Raw genomic sequence first — 20,760 nt, 5'->3', positions numbered from 1 at the left:
GCTCAGAGCCTGGAGCCTGCTTCGGATTCTGTGTGTGTGTGTGTGTGTGTGTGTGTGTGTGTGTGTGTGTGTGTGTGTGTGTGTGTGTCTGCCCCTCCCCAGCTTGTGCTCTGTCTCTCTCTCTCAAAAATAAACATTTAAAAAAAAAATCGATTTCTCCGCAACAAAATAGATCCTTAAAAAATTCAAATCTTGACCACTAAGGAAACAGCCTAATATTATCCTATATTCTGACTAAAGTCATTTTTTAAAAGCTTACATAAGGATTTTGAATTAAAGCTAGAAAGCATATCATCTCTTGAGACCTGAAAGCAGTGTTTATCCCTTTTTTTTTCAAATCCATCTTTTCTGCCAACACTGTTTTCAAAATATTATAATGTTGAACATGTTCTTTTTCAAACTTTCCAGGATTCTGATTCCTGCCTTCATTGAGAATCATTGTACTAAATTTGAGAATTTATTATCAATCTTAAAAAATACCATGTTTCTAGATGTTTTCAAAGAGCTGCAACAACTACATATGGTGGGGGGTGGGGATACAAATGGGAGAGAATATAAAAAGAATCAACTTACACATATAACATGTTTGTATCCAAGTCAATGCAAACAACATCTTGTGGTGGGTCATGAAGATCAAAATACCTGGAGTCGACCCCAACTATAAATGGTAAAGGTGCACTAAGCACTGCCGCCAGTGACAGAGGACAAAGGGGAATGTACGGGCACTGCCACTGAAATGGAAAGATCATCTGGGAAAAAAGCGTTAAAAAATTAACCAAATTTGAAATTTGCAACAAAAGGTATGTAATTAACTAATATTACTGAAAGTGACCATTAAAAGCAGTACAGTCTAGTTTCTTTTATCTTACACTTCATTCCAAAAACCAAATGACTATAAAATATTACTAAGCAACACCATGAACCAATGTGATTAAATCCTCACACATGACAATTATCACAAGCACAATAAAAATGCTAACAGCTCTTTGCATGTTAATTCTTCTGATGCCATACAAAACCCACATCCAACATTTTTTTGGAAAAAGTCAAAACAGAGAGAGAAAACTGCCCCCAAAACTTATAAAACAAACTCATGATCTTTAACTCTTATGCATTTCATCCATCGACTAATTTTCAAAATAACCTTTGACTAAAATCCAACTAAAACTCCAAGGACTGAAAAAATTAAATTGATTCTCTTGAAAATGGCAATAGTCAGCTGAAAATTTCAACAAAAAAATTTCCTACTCAAATAAACATAAAATGATTCAACTTCCGTGAAGCTTGGCATCTTAAAAAAATACCAGTCAATATAAAACATATCTTAAGAATCTATCAGCTTTTTACAAAGCTATACTTTAATTGTATCATATGTGCTTTAAAAAAAAAAGTTTCGATAAGTTAAAAAAAAGATTAAAATTTTAATTACCAGCTAATATGAAAATTCTAATCACTGATGATAAAATTTTTCCTCTACTATAAAAATCCTTGCTATATACCTTATCCACTTATCACTCACCCCAAAGAAATGCCTATAGCATTTATTACATCTGCCGGTTATTCCAGATAGTTATTTAGAATTAGGATTTTATCTTCAACCATTTATTTACTTATCAAATATTCCAGCACTTAGTTTGAGCCAAGCACTGTTCTCGATGGGGCTAGAACAGTGAGTAAAACAAAGAGTGCTGCCCTCGTGAGGTTTATGGTGTAGAAAAAAAGTCAGCAAACTTTTTCTGTACAAGAAAGATAGGAAATATTTTAGGCCTTGTGAGCAATATGGGCTCTCATAAATATTTAACTTTGTCTCCATGCATGAAAGCAGCCATGGGCATTGTGTAAATAAATGGCCTATGTTCCGGTAAAACTTTATTTACAAAGACAGGTTGCAAGCAGGATTTGACCAGTGGGCCATAGTTTGCCACCACTTGGTCTAGCAGAAAGAGCCAGAAAATCAACAGAGGACAAAATAAAAAAGTATATATATCCCATATCAGGAAATGCTAAGTGCTATGGAAAAAGAAAAAGTAAAGCCAACTTAAGGGCATTAGAGTTCATAATAGGAAAGAGGAGAGTAGGTTATATCATTAAATAGGTCAAACAAGTTAGACCTTATTAAGAAAATGACAACTGAGCCTAAACCTGAAGGAGGTATGGGATTCAGCCAATGGGACATCTAGGAGAAGGGTGCTTTCAAGAGAAGGAACGGCTAGAGCAAAGGTCTTAAGTTATGGGCGTGCCTAACATGCTTCAGGAGTAGCTACTTGCTTAAGCAGAGTAAGCAAGGGGGCAGAGTAGCAGGGAATGAGATCAGAGAGCAGCCAGAGAGAGCCACTCCCACAGGACCTTGCAAGGACTTCAGACACATTCAGTAAAAACATGTTCTATTCAACATATGTTACACCTGCAACTATGTAAAAAATTTTTAGGGATGCCTTGGTGGCTCAGTCGGTTAAGCGACCGACTTTGGCTCAGGTCATGATCTCGTGGTCCGTGGGTTCGAGCCCCGCGTCCAGCTCTGTGCTGACAGCTCAGAGCCTGGAGCCTATGTCAGATTCTGTGTCTCCCTCTTTCTCTGACCCTCCCCTGTTCATGCTCTCTCTCTGTCTCAAAAATAAATAAACGTTAAAAAAATTAAAAAAAAATTTTTTACAACAAAACTATCTAACAGCAAAATGTGACACCCTTGTATTCACCTTTGACCTTTTACAGCTCAATCATAAATAGGGGCATTTTTACAAATGGAGCTCCATTAATTCTTTGATATTCATTCTCCTTTTGAAGAATTTATCCTCTCATCACTCCTTTCCATTTTCTCTTTAATGGTTTTGCATGCATTTCAGGCAGTTCTCCAACATCACTTACACAAATTTCATGCAATCTTGCATTTTGCATAAGAATTCCAATTTCACATTACAATTTTTCCACCTGTTCTTGCACTGTATTGCTGAAATCAATCAAGAGACTGGACCACAAAGATTCTGACAAAGGAACGTAAATAAACACTAATGTTTTATGAGAAGCAGTGGGAACTTCATAAAACTGGTCAGTTTATTAACAAATATTTTCATGTTATAATGGCTTTTGCTTTCATATGCAACTGTGGAGGTTTGGAAAATTAATATGCAATGAGGATATATGCCCCCTATAAACTATCTCACATGGTTACTATGTTTTTCAGTCCTAGTAGCATTTCTCTGACCAGATTAAGGTCTCAGAGACATACCTCATTTGCTGATTTAACAGGTGTTTATTGGATGCTTATTCCTTGTTATTTAGCTGTGGTAAGCGCTGAGGACACAAGGATAATAAAGAGACTAGGTATTTATTCCATGAGAGTTACATTCTTAAAATGGAAGACAGGACAGTCAACTATTTTAAATTAAATATGCAATGGAAAATAAATTTGGAGAAATGGAACACCCAAAATTCTACACTATGATCTATAAAGCCTATATGATCAGACCTTTAATTGTAATGGGAAGCCATCAAAACACAGAGGACTCGATTTAATTTTATTTATGTTTTACCTAATAGCTAAGCATTAGTACATTATCCTATTTCACAATCACTTAGAATTTCCTATGTTATTGGCTCACAGTGATTAAAAGTTAAAACTGAGAGTAATTAAATGTGCAATTCATTTGCATAATTTTGGGGCAGATGAAATTGATCACAGCTTCTCATTTAATACAATAAGCTTTATTCACAAGTTTACTATTCTATAATCATATAGATTCTCTGAACCACTCAAATATATGAAAAATCAGAAACTAAAATTTTGTCTCAAACAGAAATCACTTTCTTTCTTTATACTTACTATTTCTCTTTGCCGCTCTATTGTATTTATGTTAAACTTTTACTGGTAATTTCAAAGTTGCTTTCATTGAAGGAAATTTCCCTTTAGAGTAAAAATGTCCCACCAGTAATCCTGTACTATAAGGAAAATTCTATACTTACAGCTACAACAGCTTCAGCTACTCCAGTCAACACAGCTGGCCTAAGAGAATGTAGCAGAATCTTACTCTCAAGTAAAACAAAGAGCAGCAGTGTTGCACAATTCTCAGGACCCAGATTCATTAACAAGGTGCTAAAGTTGGCTCCACTAGGAGAAAAGAAAAAAAGATGAACTATTTTGCTAAAATATGGTAAGATTTGCTTATAAACTATTTCCTAAATATTAACAGACTGAGAGTGTAATGTTAATTTCAAGACCTGATGTAGTTATCACTGAGAAGTAGCAAATTTATTGAGCTAGTCTAACAATGTTTCAGTCTCAACCTTTAGTAATGAGAGGAGAGTTTATCAGGGAAGATTTTCCCAAAGAACTACCATTTGGAGGTGGGGTTGGGGAGAAGCCAACACATGCAAAGGCAATGAGGCAAGAAAAAGCTACCGTGATGTCTGCAAAATTGAAATACACCTATTGTGACTAAAGCATAGTAGGGAAGGGTCAAAAGATTATGTCAAAATAGAAATGACACAAATTATATTTACATTCTCAAAAGAACACCTGGCTGCAGTGTGGATAAAGAAATGAAGGAAGAACAGAAGGATACCAGTTAAAAGGTTAATAATGAAGTTGTCCAGGTGAGAGATCATGCTATCCTGGACTTTTGATGCAGATAAACAGAACATAAGAGATTCGAGACATTTGGGGAGGATAAAATCAGTTCACTTTGAATATTTAGCTACAAACTGGATAGAGGGGATGGGGAAGAGGGAGGTATTCCCCACACCCAATCTTGCAACTCTCTTAAATATTCCATTTTTAAAATGGTGAATGGCCCACCATCCACCCAGCTATCAAAGATAGAAATATGAAGGCTATACTAATGTAAAAGATAACACTTAACTTTATTAAAATATTTTCAAGCATTCTGCTCCAAGTGAATGAATATATCATTTTAGATACCATTAATAATTACCTTAATGGTAAAGGTGTAGAAACTGGCTGTGATAATATTAATGCATCATGGACTGAAAGCTTAAAAAAAAAAAAAAAAAAAGATGAATTAATCAAGCCAATCTTGAAACCTAAATATTTACATCAGGTAAAACAGAAAATAGTTTAATAGGCAGACTGACATAGTTTTGGAAATGTAGTAAGCTATTAAACAATAGCTGTATTTACTCAGAGGTATTATTTTAGGTCTTTTAAATTAAATGGTTAATTCAACTGAATTTGGATTCAGTTAATTATTTATAATAGTTATCTTTAAATTATGGAATAATTGCTTTTTAAAAGCTTGAAGTTTATTTACTCTACAGACTGGTAAGCATTTGGCTTGATTACTATATATTAATACTTTCTGAACTGAAGTATATACTTGCTGAACTGAAGTACATTCAAGATCAACAGTATTTGACTTAACGCCACCATATCACACATAAAGTTGATAACATCTTAGAAAAAAATTTACAATAGCTTGCCTCTACATATCAATGATACTCAAAGTGTCAGTCTGCAAATTGTTATTGGCCCAGGAAAAGATAGTATATAAATGGAGAGCAAGCCATTTAGAAGCTTTTACGGCAATAAGACGCTACTCCCACATCCAAGTACGTGATCAGAGGACTCATGTCTCTGGACAGGGTACAGACATGTTCATGTCTACACTGGTCTCACATGGTAAGGTGCAAATGGAACAAGCTGTATACTTATATAGGTCTGCCACTGATTGGAAATAAAAAGAAACTGGTCATTTAACACAGAAAATGTGAAGACCACTACAGACTATTTCACTTTTTCCCTCCAACCACAAATCACTTTATATTTAATATTTATTAGTTGCTCTATTTTAATTACATTATTAAAATCAGCTACATAAATGGCATGCACAGGCCAATGGTGATAATGTCATGAATCAAAGATTATAATTATGCCAACTGTGTGCACCCAGATAAAATATAAAATACAGGAGATTCCAGGCCTTTATGAACACATGTTGCTCTGCCTCAAACTCAAGGGGCCACAGAATTGACTCTGCAATGACGAGAATGAACATAATGCAGATCGTCCTCCAATGGACTTGTTCTGATTACCTGTACAAGGATTCTTGGTCTTTGTGCTGAAGGAAAAGGGATGTTTTGCATAAAGTGTGAAATATGCCTGAAAAAAAAGGTGAAATACAGATCATAATTACTTTTCTAAAATGTTTAGATTTTAACAAATTCTAAGTATATTAAATATATTATTAGATATATCATCCTAGATCTGACAAAGCCACTGACCTAAAACTTATGCTAAATAAATATCCTTAGCGCAAATAAATGTACTCATCCCACTAAACTTCTGAAATGTACATGTATTTCCTTATTAAAAGTCCATATTAATATACCTTAATATTGCAAGGAAAATAAGAGTAACACAAATATACTTTTCATGAAAGAAGCTTATTTTTATTGTTCTGATACCAGTGCCAGTACGGTGAGCAATTGTGATACAATACAATTTAATCCTAATAAGTAATTAATATTAATTAAATAGTAATTTAATCAATATAGTTCTTTTACTATAACTCTGAGCAAACCACTTGCCTCTCTATTTCTCCACCTACAAATAATGCTTAAGTTTCTTCAAAGCTTTGAGCTCTTAGGAGCCACTAACATGCAACTGAGAAAAAAATATTGATCACATACCCTAATTTTATTTCCTCAAACTATTCATAGAACCTCAATTTTTCAAAAGGATGCTAACTTGTCCCTAACATTAAGTTTTATTTCAAACAATTTTAAGTTAATCTGAAAGCTGAAAGTTAAACCTAGAACTATGAACTATTAGTTTGGCATTCCAAGAGTACAGCATGAAAGCTGAACCCATATTTCTACACCAAATTGTGGTAAGTTTAAGCACAGTACTTTACTACTTTCTTAAGATACTTTTTGAGCAGCATTATTTTAAAACCTACAGAGAACTGCCCTATCCTTCTACTACCTAGAATCCTTCGCTGATATTCTTTCTGCTGTAATGTGAAATTTCTGAAATTGTATGAAAAATCCATGTTTATCCACACTATAATACATTTCCACCAAGCTCTGAACATGCCCAGGTTTGTTAGGAGGATAAATAAAGCACTTACTACAATCCACAAAAGCCAGTGTGCCACTAGAAGTCTGAAAAGATGTTGTTTTTTTTTTAAATAATCTCTACACTCAGTGTGGGTCTTGAACCCGTGACCCTCAGATCAAGAGTAGGATGCTCTACCCACGGAGCCGGTCAGGCGCCCCAAGATGTGGTTTTTAAAAGGCAGTGGCTCCACATATATTCTTCTTGCTTACAACAGATTTCCATGACAAAGGGAATTACAAATCAAGTGGAAAATAAGGACAGTCTCTCAATACTAAAACCCAAACCTCACTTCTGGCATCAATTAACTCACCCTTCTTAATTTCTACATCAGTTTTGAGATGCTTTATAGTTAGAACCTGGAATGCCATTTATATGGTTTGGGTGGGTGTGTGTGTGTGTGTGTGTGTGTGTCAATAGTTATTTTTCTCTTCGTTATTAGAGAATATACAGGAAGAACACAGACAATACACTGTATAATGAGTTCTTCCTCAGCTGAATCTTCAAAAGATTATTATTTGATCATTCTAACTACCACTCCTCAGTTTTAAAATCAATGACTCAGGTGTAGAAGGGAACAAGTAAAAAGTAAGGTGACTGTGACTTCTTCCCTTTCAATTTTTTTGCTTAAGTCAGGTAAACAATGAAATGTACACATATACAACCAGCTTTTCTACCAGACATCTTTCTTATCATCATACATACTTTTCAATGGGAAGAGGATGTGGTCCAGACACAGAAAGTTTGTAGATAAACATGAGAAATTTTCTAAAAGCTTCAAAAAAAGGCCAGTGTGAGAGTAAACAAATGCATTTGTTTGAATTGATGGATTTGGAGACTACTTTTCTCTCCACGGGGGTCAAGAGGCCTAGCTGCATAAGCTGTTTCTCTGTCAGAAGTTCCCGAGAATAAGGTTCATAAAACTGGATGGCAGCTCCATATACCTACAGAGTAAAACAGAATTCCATTACAAGATTTGAGTTTGCTTTTAAAAATTTCTCTTTATCTCTCAATACAAAAGAAACACTAGTTTAGAGGGCATATGACAAATGATAAGAAAAATCTCAAATACTGCTGATGGGAATATAAAATGGCATAGCTGCTGTGGAAAACAGTTTGGTGACTTCTCCAAAATTTAAAAAAGAATTACCATATAATCCAGCAATTCAATTAGTAAGAATATACCCAAAAGAATTGAAAGCCGGGACTCAGATACTTGCACACCAATGTTCATAGCAGCATCATTCACAATAGCCAAATGGTGAAAACAACCCACTGTCCACCAACAGATGAATGGATAAAACATGGTATATACACGTGATGGAATGTTATTCATCCTTAAAAAGGAATGAAATTCTGATACTGCAACATGGATGAACCTCAGAAATATTATACTAAGTAAAATAAGCCAGACACAAAAGGACAAATATTATATGATTCCATTTATATGAGATACCTAAACCAGGCAAATTCATAGAAATTAGAGTAGAGATTACCAGGAATCAGGAGTAAAGGTGGAGGAAGCTGCTGTTTAAGGTAATGAAAAAGTTCTGGAAACAGTGATACTTTTCTTTTATAAATCTTATAACTATTTAGTCACTATATGTATAAATAGCCATGTATATGTGTATGTATATGTGTATACATATATGTATATATATATATGCACGCACACACACACACATATATATATATACACATACAGACACACACACACATATATACACACGCACATCACTACACATACAGTGTGTGTGTACTGCATTAACCCTTATCTTTACAAATACAACACTCCCAGATACAATTATTTCAATGATCTCAGAGATTTTTTTTTAAGTTTATTTATTTATTTAGAGAGAAAACAAATGGGGTAGGGGCAGAGAGAAAGAGAATTCCAAGAATTCTGACACAGAGCAGAGCCTGATGCAGGGCTGGAATCCATGAACTGTGAAATCGTGACCTCAGCCCAAATCAAGAGTCAGATGCTTAACCAACTGAGCCACCCAGGAGCCCCAATGATCTCAGATTTTTTTTTTTTTTTTTTTTTTTACAAACAATATGACAAAAGCTTCTCAATGAGGCCTTGTTGTTTTCTACCAATCACAGTAAATTTATTTTTTTTTAACATTTATTATTATTTTTTAACGTTTCTTTAGACAGAGAGAGACAGAGCACAATCAGGGCAGGGTCAGAGGGAGAAGGAGACACAAAATCTAAAGCAGGCTTCAGGATCTGAGCTGTCAGCACAAAGCCCGACACGGGGCTCAAACTCACAAACCGTGAGATCATGACCTGAGCTGAAGTTGGACACTTAATCCACAACGCCACCCAGGTGCCCTCAATCAAAGTAAATTTAGTGACTCTTACGCATTTGAAGATCTTAAAATCTTCATTTGTATTTATTGCTTTCAATGAGATAAACTGTAAATAATTATTAGCTAAAGACTTACCTTAGTTGTAAGCAACCCAGTTAATATAGTATTGGCATTCATTCAGTGCATATTTTACTTACATTCCAGACACTATGCTGGATACTTAAACTTCATTATTAATGCAGTGGTTTTAAACTTACAGCCTACAGATGTGTCCTGTTTGAGCCACAAGAGTCAGCTTTGGTTAGTTATACTTTTCAATAAACTATTTTATCAAATTTCCTGAGAGTTTTTAATGCTTACATTTCTACTATATTCATAGTTTTACTTTTTATTTCCTAATATTGTCTCTTGCCATCTTTTTGTTTTAAATTATCATTTATGTCATTATTACTGCTTTATACATGTTTTGAATTATTGGTTATTAAAAATAAAGCATATGCATGTGTTTTGGAAATTATATACACTCACTTCCCTTGGGATATGCTCAGGAGTGTAACTGCTGAGCCACAGAGTTTTCTCTTCCGTGCTGATAATGCAGAAGTTCTTTATATACTCTGGGTATGAGACTGTTGTTGAATATATATACACACTGCATTATTTTCTCCCAGTCTGTGGCTGTGCTTTCACCTTCTTAATGCTGTCTTTTTATGAAGAATTTTTTCTATTCCAGTGAGGTCCATTTATTCATCTTTTATGACTAGTACTTTTTTTTAATATAACATACAATGTTATATTAGTTTCAGGTGTACAATAAAGTGATTCAGCAATTCCATACATTACTCAGTTGCTCATCAAGATAAGTGAACTCTTAATTACCTTTACCTATTTCACCTGTACTCCGACCCACCTCCACTCCGATAACCATCTGCTTGTTCTCTACAGATAAGAGTCTAGTTTTTTGGCTTGTCTCTTTTTTTCCCCCTTTGTTCACTTGTTTTGTTTTTTAAATTCCACATTATGAGTGAAATTATATGGTATTTGTTCTTTCTCTGACATATTTCACTTAGCATTATACTCTAGATCCATCATGATCTAGATGCATCATGTTGTTGCAAATGGCAGGATTTCATTCTTTTTCTGGCTGGACAACATTGCACTGTGTGTGTGTGTGTGTGTGTGTGTGTGTGTGTATGTGTGTGTACACACATACACACACACACACACACATACCACTTCTTTATCCACTCATCTATCAAAGGACACTTGGGACTGCTTCAATAATTTAGCTACTTAAATACTGCTGCAGTGAACACAGGGGTGCATACATCCCTTTGAATTAGTGTTTTCGTACTCCTTAGGTAAAAACTCAGTAATGGGATTACTGGATTATAAGGTAATTCTATTTTTAATTTTCCAAGGAACCTCCATACTGTTTTCTACAGTGGCTGTACAGTGTACATTCCCACCAACAGTGCAAGAGAGGTCCTTTATCTCCACATCCTCACCAACACTTGTTGTTTCTTGTGTCTGATTTTAGCCATTCTGACAGGTGTGAGATGAAATCCTGTGGTTCTGATTTGCATCTCTCTGATGATGAGTGATACTGAGCATCTTTTCATGTGCCTATTGGCCATCTGTATGTCTTCTTCAGAGATATGTCTGTTCATGTCTTCTGCCTATTTTCAAATTGGATTATTTGTGGGGTTTTTTGTTTTTGTTTTTGTTTTTTTTTGCTGTTGTGTAAGTTCTTTATACATTTTGGATACTAACCCTTAACAGATGTCATTTGCAAATATCTTCTCTCATTCAGTATGTTGTCTATCAGTTTTGTTGGTTGTTTCCTTTGAAACAATAAAAAACAAAAAGTTTTTATTCTGATGTAGTCCCAGTAGCTTATTTTTACTTTTGTTTCTCTTGTCTCAGGAGACCTATCTAGAAAGATGTTGCTATGGCCAATGTAAGAGAAATCATGCCTATGATCTCTTCTAGGATCTTTATGGTTTCAGGTCTCACATTTAGGTCCTTAATCCATTTTGAGTTTATTTTCATGCATGGTTAAGAAAGTGATCTAGTTTCATTCTTTTGCATATACCTACAGTTTTCCCTACACTATTTGCTAAAGGGACTGTCTTTTTCCCATTGCATAGTTTTGCCTCCTTTGTCAAGGAATTGACCATACAGTCGTGGGTGTATTTCTGAGCTTTCTATGCTGTTCCATTGATCTGTGTGTCTGTTTTTGCATCAGTACCATACTCTTTTGATTACTACAGCTTTGTAGTATAACATGAAATCTGGAACTGTGATTATCTCCAACTTTATTTTTCTATTTCAAGATTGCTTTGGCTATTCAGGGTCTTTTATGGTTCCATACAAATGTGAGGCCTGTTTGTTCTAGTTCTGTGAAAAATTCTGTTGGTATATTGATAGGAATTGCATTAAACCTGTAGATTATTTGGGGTAGTATGGACATTTTAACAAGATTTGTTCTGGGGCGCCTGGGTGGCTCCAGTCCGTTAAAGCGTCCGACTCTTGATATCAGCTCAAGTCATGATCTCAGTTTGGGGGATCAAACCCTGTGTCAGCACAGAGCCTGCCTGGGATTCTCTCTCTCTCTCTGCACATGTATGTGTACATACTCTCTCTCTCAAAATAAATACATAAATATTAAGAAAAAACAGTATTTGTTCTTCCAATCCAAGAGCATGGAATGTCTTTCCATTTCTTTGTGTCACCTTCAATTTCTTTCATCAATGTTTATAGTTTTCAGAGTACAGGTCTTTCACCCCTTGGTTATGCTTATTCCTAAGTATTTTATTATTTTTGGTGCATTTGTAAATGGGATTTTCTTAATTTTTCCTTTTGCTGCTTCATTATTAGTGTATAGAAATACAACAGATTTCTGCACATTTTGTATCTTTCAACTTTACTGAATTCCATTATCAGTTCTAGTAGTGTTTTGGTGAAATCTCCATTTTATATATATAGTGTCATGCCATCTGAAAATAGTAAAAGTTTTACTTCTTCCTTGCTGATGTGGATACCTTTTATTTTCTTTTTGTTGTGTGAATGCTGCAGCTAGGATCTGCAAATACTATGCTGAATAAGCTGTGAGAGTGGACATCCTTGTCCACTGACCTTGGCAGAAAAGCTCTATTTTTCCCTGTCAGTTTTTCATACAGGGCCTTCATTATGGTGACGTATGCTCCTTCTAAACCTACTTTGTTGAGGGTTTTTATCACAAATGGATGTTGTACTTTGCGCCTATTGAAATGATCATGTGGTTTTTAACCTTCCTCTTACTAATGTAATATATCACGTTGATTGATTTGCAAATAGTGAACCACCCTTGCATCTCTGGAATAAATCCTACCTGATTGGGGTGAATAATTTTTTTAATGTATTGTGGGATTTGGTTTGCTAATATTTAATTGAGAATTTTTACATGTATGTTCATCGGAGATATTGGCCTATATATTTTTTTGGTAGTATCTTTATCTGGTTTTGGTACCAAAGTAATACTGGCCTTACAGAATGAATTTGGAAGTTTTCCTTCTTCTTCCTCTTCTATTTTTGGGAAAAGTTTGAGAAGAATAGATACTAACTCTCTTTAAATGTTTAGTAGAGGGGCGCCTGGGTGGCGCAGTCGGTTAAGCGTCCGACTTCAGCCAGGTCACGATCTCGCGGTCTGTGAGTTCGAGCCCCGCGTCAGGCTCTGGGCTGATGGCTCGGAGCCTGGAGCCTGTTTCTGATTCTGTGTCTCCCTCTCTCTCTGCCCCTCCCCCGTTCATGCTCTGTCTCTCTCTGTCCCAAAAATAAATAAAAAACGTTGAAAAAAAAAAATTAAAAAAAAAAAAATAAATAAATGTTTAGTAGAATGTGCCTGTGAAACCAACTGGTCCTGGACTTTTGTTTGTTAAGAGTTTTCTGATTACTGATTCAATTCAATTGAATTGCTTGTAATCAGTTGGTTCAAATTTTCTGTTTCTTCCCGATTCCATTTCTGGAGGTTATATGTTTGTAGGAGTTTATTCACTTCTTCTAGGTTGACAAGTTTGTTGGCATATAATTTTTTGTAATATTCTCTTATAATTCTTTGGATTTCTGTGGTGTTGGTTGCTATTTCTCCTTTTTCATTTCTGATTTTGCTGGAGTCCTCTTTTTTCTTCTTCTTTTTTTAATGAATCTGGCTAGAAATTTACAATTTTGTTGATCTTTTCAAAGGACCAGCTCCTGGTTTCGTTGATCTGTTCTACTGTTTTTTTAGTTTCTATATCATTTATTTCTGTTCTAATCTTTTTTGTTTTTAATTTTTTTTAATGTTTATTTATTTTTGAGACAGAGAGAGACAGAGTGCGAGTGGGGGAGGGGCAGAGTGAGAGGGAAACACAGAATCTGAAACAGGCTCCAGGCTCTGAGTTGTCAGCACAGAGCCCGATGCGGGGTTCGAACCCACAAACCGTGAGATCATGACCTGAGCTGAAGGCGGATGCTTAACCGACTGAGCCACCCAGGCGCCCCAATTTCTGTTCTAATCTTATTATCTAATCTAATCTTCTGCTGGTTTGGGGTTTTTTTGTTTGTTCTTTTTCTAACTCCTTTAGGTGTAAGGTTAGGTTGTTTGAGATTTTTCTTGCTTCTTGAGGAAGATCTGTATTGGTATTAAACTTCCCTCTTAGAACCTCTTTGCTGCATCTCAAAGATTTTGGACTGTTGTGCTTTCATTTTCATTTGTTTCTGTGTACTTTTTTATTTCTTCTTTGATTCTTTGGTTGACCCATTCATTGTTTAGTGGTACCATATTATTTGAGCTGCATGTATTTGTGCTCTTTCCAGTTTTTTTCTGATGACTAATTTCTAGTTTGATTATGTTGTAGTCAAAAGGGATGCATGGTATGACTTTGATCTTTTTGAATTTGTTGAGACTTGTTTTGTGGCCTAACGTGTGATCTTTTCCAGAGAATGTTCCATGCGTACCTGAAAAGAATGTGTATTCTGCTCTTTTAGGATAGAATGTTCTGCATATATCTGTTAAATCCATCTGGTCCAATGTTTCATTCAAAGCCACTGTGTCCTTACTGATTTTGTTTCAATGATCTGTCCATTGTTGTAAGTGGGGTGTTAATGTACCCTACTATCATTGTGTTACTATTGATTAGTGCCTTTATGTTTATTACTTGTTTCATGTATTTGGGTGCTCCCATATTGGATGCATAAATATTTACAATTGTTATATTTTCTTGTTGGATTGTCCCCTTTATTATTATATAGTGCCCTTCTTTGTCTCTTGTTACAGTCTTTTTGTTTTAAAGTCTATTTTATTTGACATAAGTATTGCTACACCTGCTTTCTTCTGACATCTATTTGCATGATAAATGCTTCTCCACTCCTTCACTTTCCACCTGCAGGTGTCTTTAGGCCTGAAATGACTCTCTTCTTGGCAGCATACAAATTGGTCTTCTTTTTTTATTCATTCTGTTACCCTATGTCTTTTGAGTGGAGCATTTAGTCCACTTACATTCAAAGTAATTATTGTCAGGTATATATTTATTGTCATTTTGTTACTTGCTTTGTGGATGTTGTTGTAGTTCTCTCTATTCCTTTTTACCCTTGCTCTCTTCTCTCACAGTTTTCTTTCTTTGGCAATACAGATGGATTCCTTTCTCTTTATGTTTTGCATATCTATTACTGGTTTACAATTTGTGGTTACGATTAAGTTTAATATAACAGCTTCTGCATATAACAGTCTATATTAAGTGGATGGTCGCTGAAGTTTGATCCTATTCCTTACTCCTCTCCTCATCACATTTTAGGAATATGGTGTCATACCTTACACCCTTTTATTTTATGAGTCCCTTGACTGATTTTTACAGATATACTTATTTTTACTGCTTTTATGCTTCCTACTTTTCTTACTTTTACTTATGGCCTTTCCTTTCTGCTCAGAGTCCCATTTAACATTTCTTGTAGGGTTGGTTTAATGGTCTTTAACTCCTTTAACTTTTGTTTGTCTGGAAAACTCTTTATCTATCCTATTCTGAATGAGAGACTTGCTAGTAAAGTACTCTTGGCTGCAGATTTTTCCCATTCGGCACTTTGAATGTATCGTGCCACTCCTTTCTCACCTGCAAATTTTCTGCTGAAAAATCCATTGAGAGCCTATAGGGTTTCCCTTGCACATAACTGTCTTCTCTTGCTGCTTTTAAATTCTTTATCACTACTTCTTGCCCCTTTACTATGTGTCCTAATGTGGACATCCTTGGGTTGATTAAGTCGGGGTTTCTCTGTGCCTCCTAGATCTGGATTTCTGTTTCCTTCCCCAGATTCAGGAAGTTTTCAGCTATTATTTCTTCAAATAAATTTTCTACCCCCTTCTCTCTCTTCTTCTGGTATCACCATAATAGGAATGTTATTATGCTTTTAGAGTCACTGAGGAATTCCATAAGTCTATTTTCATTTTGCATAATTTTTTTCTCTCACCTGCTCAGCTTGATTACTTTCCATTACTCTATCCTCCAGGTCACGATTTCATTCCTCTGCTTCCACTAGACTGCTATTTATTCCACCTCGTATATTTTTAATTTCAATTTTTTGTGTTCTTCATCTCTGAACTGTTCTTTTTTAATAGTCTCACTGATGTTAGCCACTCTTTTCTCACAGCTAGGGAGTATCTTTGTGATCGTTACTTTAAATTCTCTATCAGGCCGGGGCACCTGGGTGGCTCAGTAGGTTAAGCATCCGACTTTGGCTCAGGTCATGATCTCACGGTTTGTGAATTCGAGCCCCGCGTCGGGCTCTGTGCTTGCTTCAGATTCTGTGTCTCCCTCTCCCTCTGCCCCTCCCCTGCTCACTCTCTCTCTCTTTCAATAATAAATAAACGTTAAAAAAAATTTAAAAAAAATCTTTAAATTCTCTATCAGGCCTATTACTTATCTCAGTTTCACTTAGGTCTCTTGCTGTGGTTTTGTCCTGTTCTTTCATTTCATTTGGAACATATTCCTGTTTCCTCATTTTGTCTAATTCTGTGTCTATTTGTGTGAGGAAACTCACTTAAGTCTCCTGCTCTTGAAAGTAGTGGGTGGACCACGCAGTTTTAACAAGGTGCGCACTGGTCCTCTTCCAGAGGGGACACGCCTCCACCACCGTAGACCAGCCCTGGTGATCTGCAAAGCACATGTTTGGCGGGAGGGTGGTGCACACAGTGCCCGTAAGTTTTGCAACAGCCCTCTTCCACAGGGGACGTGTAGGCACTGCCAAGACCAGGGCCAGCTGGGGCTGATCTGCAAAGGCAGGGTGCTCAGTTCTAACAAAGTATGTACATCCTCCATAGGATGTATCCAGCCATTGCCACCAGGACCGAAGCCCCACAAAATGCAGTGTCAGGAGACTTGGAGTTGGCAAGGCCTGTGTTGGTCTTCTAGGGTAAGGGACTTATGGCACCAGGGCTGAGGCAGGCCTGCCTGGGAAGGCAGAGTGCAGTATAAGCAACTTCGATAGTGAATAGTTCCCATAGGTGGCTGTGCAGTTTAAGCTGGGAGGTGGGGAGGGAAATGGCACCAGTCAGCTCCTTTGTTCCTGGAGAAGTCCCTCAGGGAAACCTATCCCTCCAGGATACACTCTGACAGGAGTAATTAACTCTCCCTCCCCTACGCCCCAGGCATTTTTCAAACTGCTGCTTCAATGCAGTATCTCTGCAGGCTGTTTGTTGTGCTGTCCCTCTAAGGGTGGAGACTCAATTTCCAATCACTCTCCCTGCTCTCCTAAAACCCAGCCTGCTGATTTTTAAAGTTCCAGGCTTTAAGTCCCATTGGTTATAAAAAATCTTGAAATTTCTTTCAAGAAATAAGAAACTCATGAAATTCAGCCCCTCTGGTGTTCAAAGCCAAATATTATGGGGCTTCATCTTACCCACACAGGCTCCCAGGTGTGAGGTCTCTCCCCTCTCCATGCTGGTGATGTCCCTCTCTCCCACAGACAGTCCTATAGGTCCCTTTTGTTCCCAACCACTTCTCTGCCCTTCTTACCCTCTTCTATGCGGTCTCTTCTCGACATTTAGTTGTGGAGTTTATTCTGGCAGGCTGTTTTCTGGGTTATTTACACTGATATGAGTGTCACCTAGTTGTATCCATGAGAAGAGGTGAGCCCAGGATCCTCCTATTCTGCCAACTTTCCTGAAGTCTGGCTAGTACTTTCTATATGCTGTTTAAACGACCTTTGCTTACTCCCTCTATTTTAATATATTATTTGTCTTCTGATCCTCAGTGATAACTGAGTGAGAATCCTGATCCTCAGGATATTCATTAAATACCCACTAGTCTTTCTGATTCTATCCTCTACATTTTTAAATTCTTTTCTATGTTTTTCTGTGCCACATTTGAGGTAACCTATCTTGCACTTCATTAATTTCCCCTTCATGTATGTCTTATCTGCTGTTCAAACCACTTGCCGAATCTTTAATTTTAAGGGCTGTATTTTTCATTTCTAGACACCTAATTCTGTTCTCAGGCTGTCTATTCATTTCACAAAATATACTGTTCTTCTCTGATTCATTTGAATCAGTCCAATTATATATTCAGGGTTTTTTTTTCATATTGTCATTCTATCATTTCGGCATCCTCAGGGTTTAATCCAGCTTTGTACTGTGTCTTGTTGATTCTTCCTATGGACTTTACGTCTTCTAACTTTTATTATAATCTTATCTTGAAGCTTAAGTTTTAGGGGTATCTCTCTAGAAAGACTTTGTATCTGCTTCTGTACAAGTTCCAGAGGTATCAGCATCCTGTTACCAATTGTCATGTTGACTTCTCACCTTGGGCATTATGGTATAAATTTAACCCAAAATATATCATGTCCAAATAATCCTAACATTCAAATAAACTTACATCAGATTAATCGTTTTATGGAATTAAAAACATGGGACAAAACAGGTTTAATAAAAGAGGAAAAAAATCTACCTTTTCAGCAGAAGAACCTGTCAGAACAAAAGTTGAAAAAACTGGAAGTGGATATTTGGTTTGAGGATCCCAACATTCAATAGTAGCTCCCATTGGAAGGCAGAAGAGAGGTACAGATTCTGAGAGTGGAAATGACTCATAGTCATCTTCTGGATATCTAAAAATTAAACCTTTTGGAGAAAGAGACAATAATAAAGTTTTAAATAGTTACTTTTCCATAAATTATATCTGATACATATTAATAGGATATTTTAATAGCAAATTTCATGGAAATATTTATGTGTGAAATTTCAAAATAAATTTTTCTCTTGCCATATCAGAAATTTAAATAAATTAACAAATTTACCATTTTTTAAAAATTATGGACTTATAGTTCATTATAACATTAAAATGTATTGAATATACAAGCTAAAACTATTCAACAGGATCACCAACCTCAATGTATTCTCTTCTACATACCACAACATCTTATGGAGAGTGGTAAGGAACATAAAGGAAAATTTACTAACTACTTCAGTAAAAAATTCAGGGAAGGAGTAAGTGTTATGAAATAATGCCAAGGCAACAGAAATTATCAGAGCCCCTAAACTCATCTTGAGAGAGCAGCAGTATAAAAAGCATTCAACATGAGAAGTAAACAAGACAGAAATCTTGTGGCTGAATACAAAGTATGTGAGACCAACAAAGCAAGAGCAGGGGGCACTCTAGCAAGCATAACAAAGCCCCTTCAGAATAAAGTAGCTATAAAGCATCAGTTCATTAGCCTCTGATGTCTCTAATAGGCAGACCACCTCTAAGTTAAAATCTTGAAAGTCAGTAGCAGAATTCTGAGTTAAAATTCAGTGTGCAAAACTCTACGTTCTAAAAACATGTCTTTAATCAAACACCTGAATACTTTCACAAACCTTGTTTCTATAAGGGTTTCTTTTTTAAAATGATACTTTTTCCGCTCCCCCCCCCCCCCCCCACCAAACACACAGACAAATTTAGGAAATCACATACAATCAACACATTACAGCAGTATTACCAGTATCACATTTTAAAATGATACTGAAATTTATAATTATTAGATGCTGCCTTCATTTTTATATTAAAAATTACATGGTCTGGTTTATTAGCATGAATGTCTTTAAGAAGACAATTGAGATTTTTAAGAAGACAATATGGGATTTGCCAGACTTCCCTGAAGTAAAACTTTACTCCAAAAATTGTGGCAGCTGGGTGGCTCAGTTGGTTAAGTGTCCGACTCTTGATTTCAGTTCAGGTCATGATCTCACAATCGTTAGATCAAGCCCCACATTGGGCTCTGCCCTGAGCATGGAGCCTGCTTAAGATATTCTCTCTCTCTCTCTCTCTCTCTCTCTCTCTCTCTCTCTCTCCCTCCCTCTCTCTCCCTCTCCCTCTCCCTCTCCCTCTCCCTCTCCCTCTCCCTCTCCCTCTGCCCCTCTCCCCGGCTTGCACACGCTCTCTTTCTCTCTCTCAAAATAAATAGACATTAACAATAATAATTATAAAATAAACAAAAACTGTGCATGATCAAAAAGTAACTGACACTGCTTCTTTTCACAAGGAAGTATTCCAGTATCTTCTATTTACAACTGGAGCATACCTGTAGTTTCAGTTTTTATCCCACCATACCAGTGGGATGAAGAGGTCACACTTAAATCTTTACAGCCCTTGACACTTTACTGTGCAGTAAGAATGTGGCGATAGATTTCTCAAACACTTCATGGCAGAAAAGTTTCTCAGGCCCTCCTCTCCTCCATATAGCTGATTCTTTGCAACAAAGGAGAAAGGAAGCAAGTCCACCTTTCATGGCAAGTAACATGTGGTTTCAAATCAGACACACAGAGATAAGAGAAGGAAATGTAAGAAGTAAAGATGCAGTTTGACACCTTTCCGATTGCCAAAATATAAAAGGTCAGAGAGAGTAAGCAGTTTTTCACTGAACTGTTAAATGTCTTAGTGTAGACTAAAAGCTTGAATGTTCACTTCACAAATGCTTACCTGGGATGAAAATTTCTACTTAACAACATGTTTGCGGGAGGGGGGGTGTAATATTAATATATCTTGTAATATGTAATGTATTTAAGAAAACTTATGCCTTTATAGCCTTTACATGCTAAAATTATAGATAATTCAATTTAGGAATAGACCAATCCCATAAACTACATAAGGGAGTATACATCGTCTCCTCCAACCAAATGTTAATGTTAGGTGAGTGTGATGACCACTACACTACAGAAACTAACCAAATGTTAATGTACAACAATAACTACAGTAACAAATTTTTTTAAATTTACTCACCAGCTTTGTATGCTATTGCATTAGAAGCAGGCACAGACTTCTTATAACACAGAAATACACTGGAACCCCACTGTAAAATATAAATTATTTTTTAAGAACACCAAAGAGTGAAAATAAA

General features: G+C 36.2%; 1 protein-coding gene across 6 annotated transcripts in view; it reads right to left on the bottom strand.

Moving 5' to 3' along the window:
- Positions 1-20,760, bottom strand: part of DENND4C (DENN domain containing 4C) — a 123,488-nt gene that overhangs the window by 56,759 nt on the left and 45,969 nt on the right. For 5 of the 6 annotated variants that reach the window (XR_006210330.1, XM_042963464.1, XM_042963466.1 and 2 more), the window contains exons 4-10: positions 20,643-20,712; positions 18,336-18,505; positions 7,775-8,013; positions 6,046-6,112; positions 4,929-4,987; positions 3,961-4,105; positions 574-749 (exon numbers count right to left, since the gene is read on the bottom strand). Coding sequence is in view for 5 of the 6 variants with exons in the window: in XM_042963464.1 (XP_042819398.1) it covers positions 574-749; positions 3,961-4,105; positions 4,929-4,987; positions 6,046-6,112; positions 7,775-8,013; positions 18,336-18,505; positions 20,643-20,712 (926 nt within the window). In the remaining variant the exon portion in view is untranslated. Of the gene's footprint in view, positions 1-573; positions 750-2,865; positions 2,916-3,960; positions 4,106-4,928; positions 4,988-6,045; positions 6,113-7,774; positions 8,014-18,335; positions 18,506-20,642; positions 20,713-20,760 lie in introns of those variants that run through there. The other variant, XM_042963468.1, reaches the window with a different exon arrangement.

The sequence above is a fragment of the Panthera tigris genome, chromosome D4 (genome assembly GCF_018350195.1).
Source record: "Panthera tigris isolate Pti1 chromosome D4, P.tigris_Pti1_mat1.1, whole genome shotgun sequence".
Classification (NCBI taxonomy): Eukaryota; Metazoa; Chordata; class Mammalia; order Carnivora; family Felidae; genus Panthera; species Panthera tigris.
Note: the sequence above shows the minus strand (reverse complement) of the source record. Positions and strands in the feature narration are given on the sequence as shown.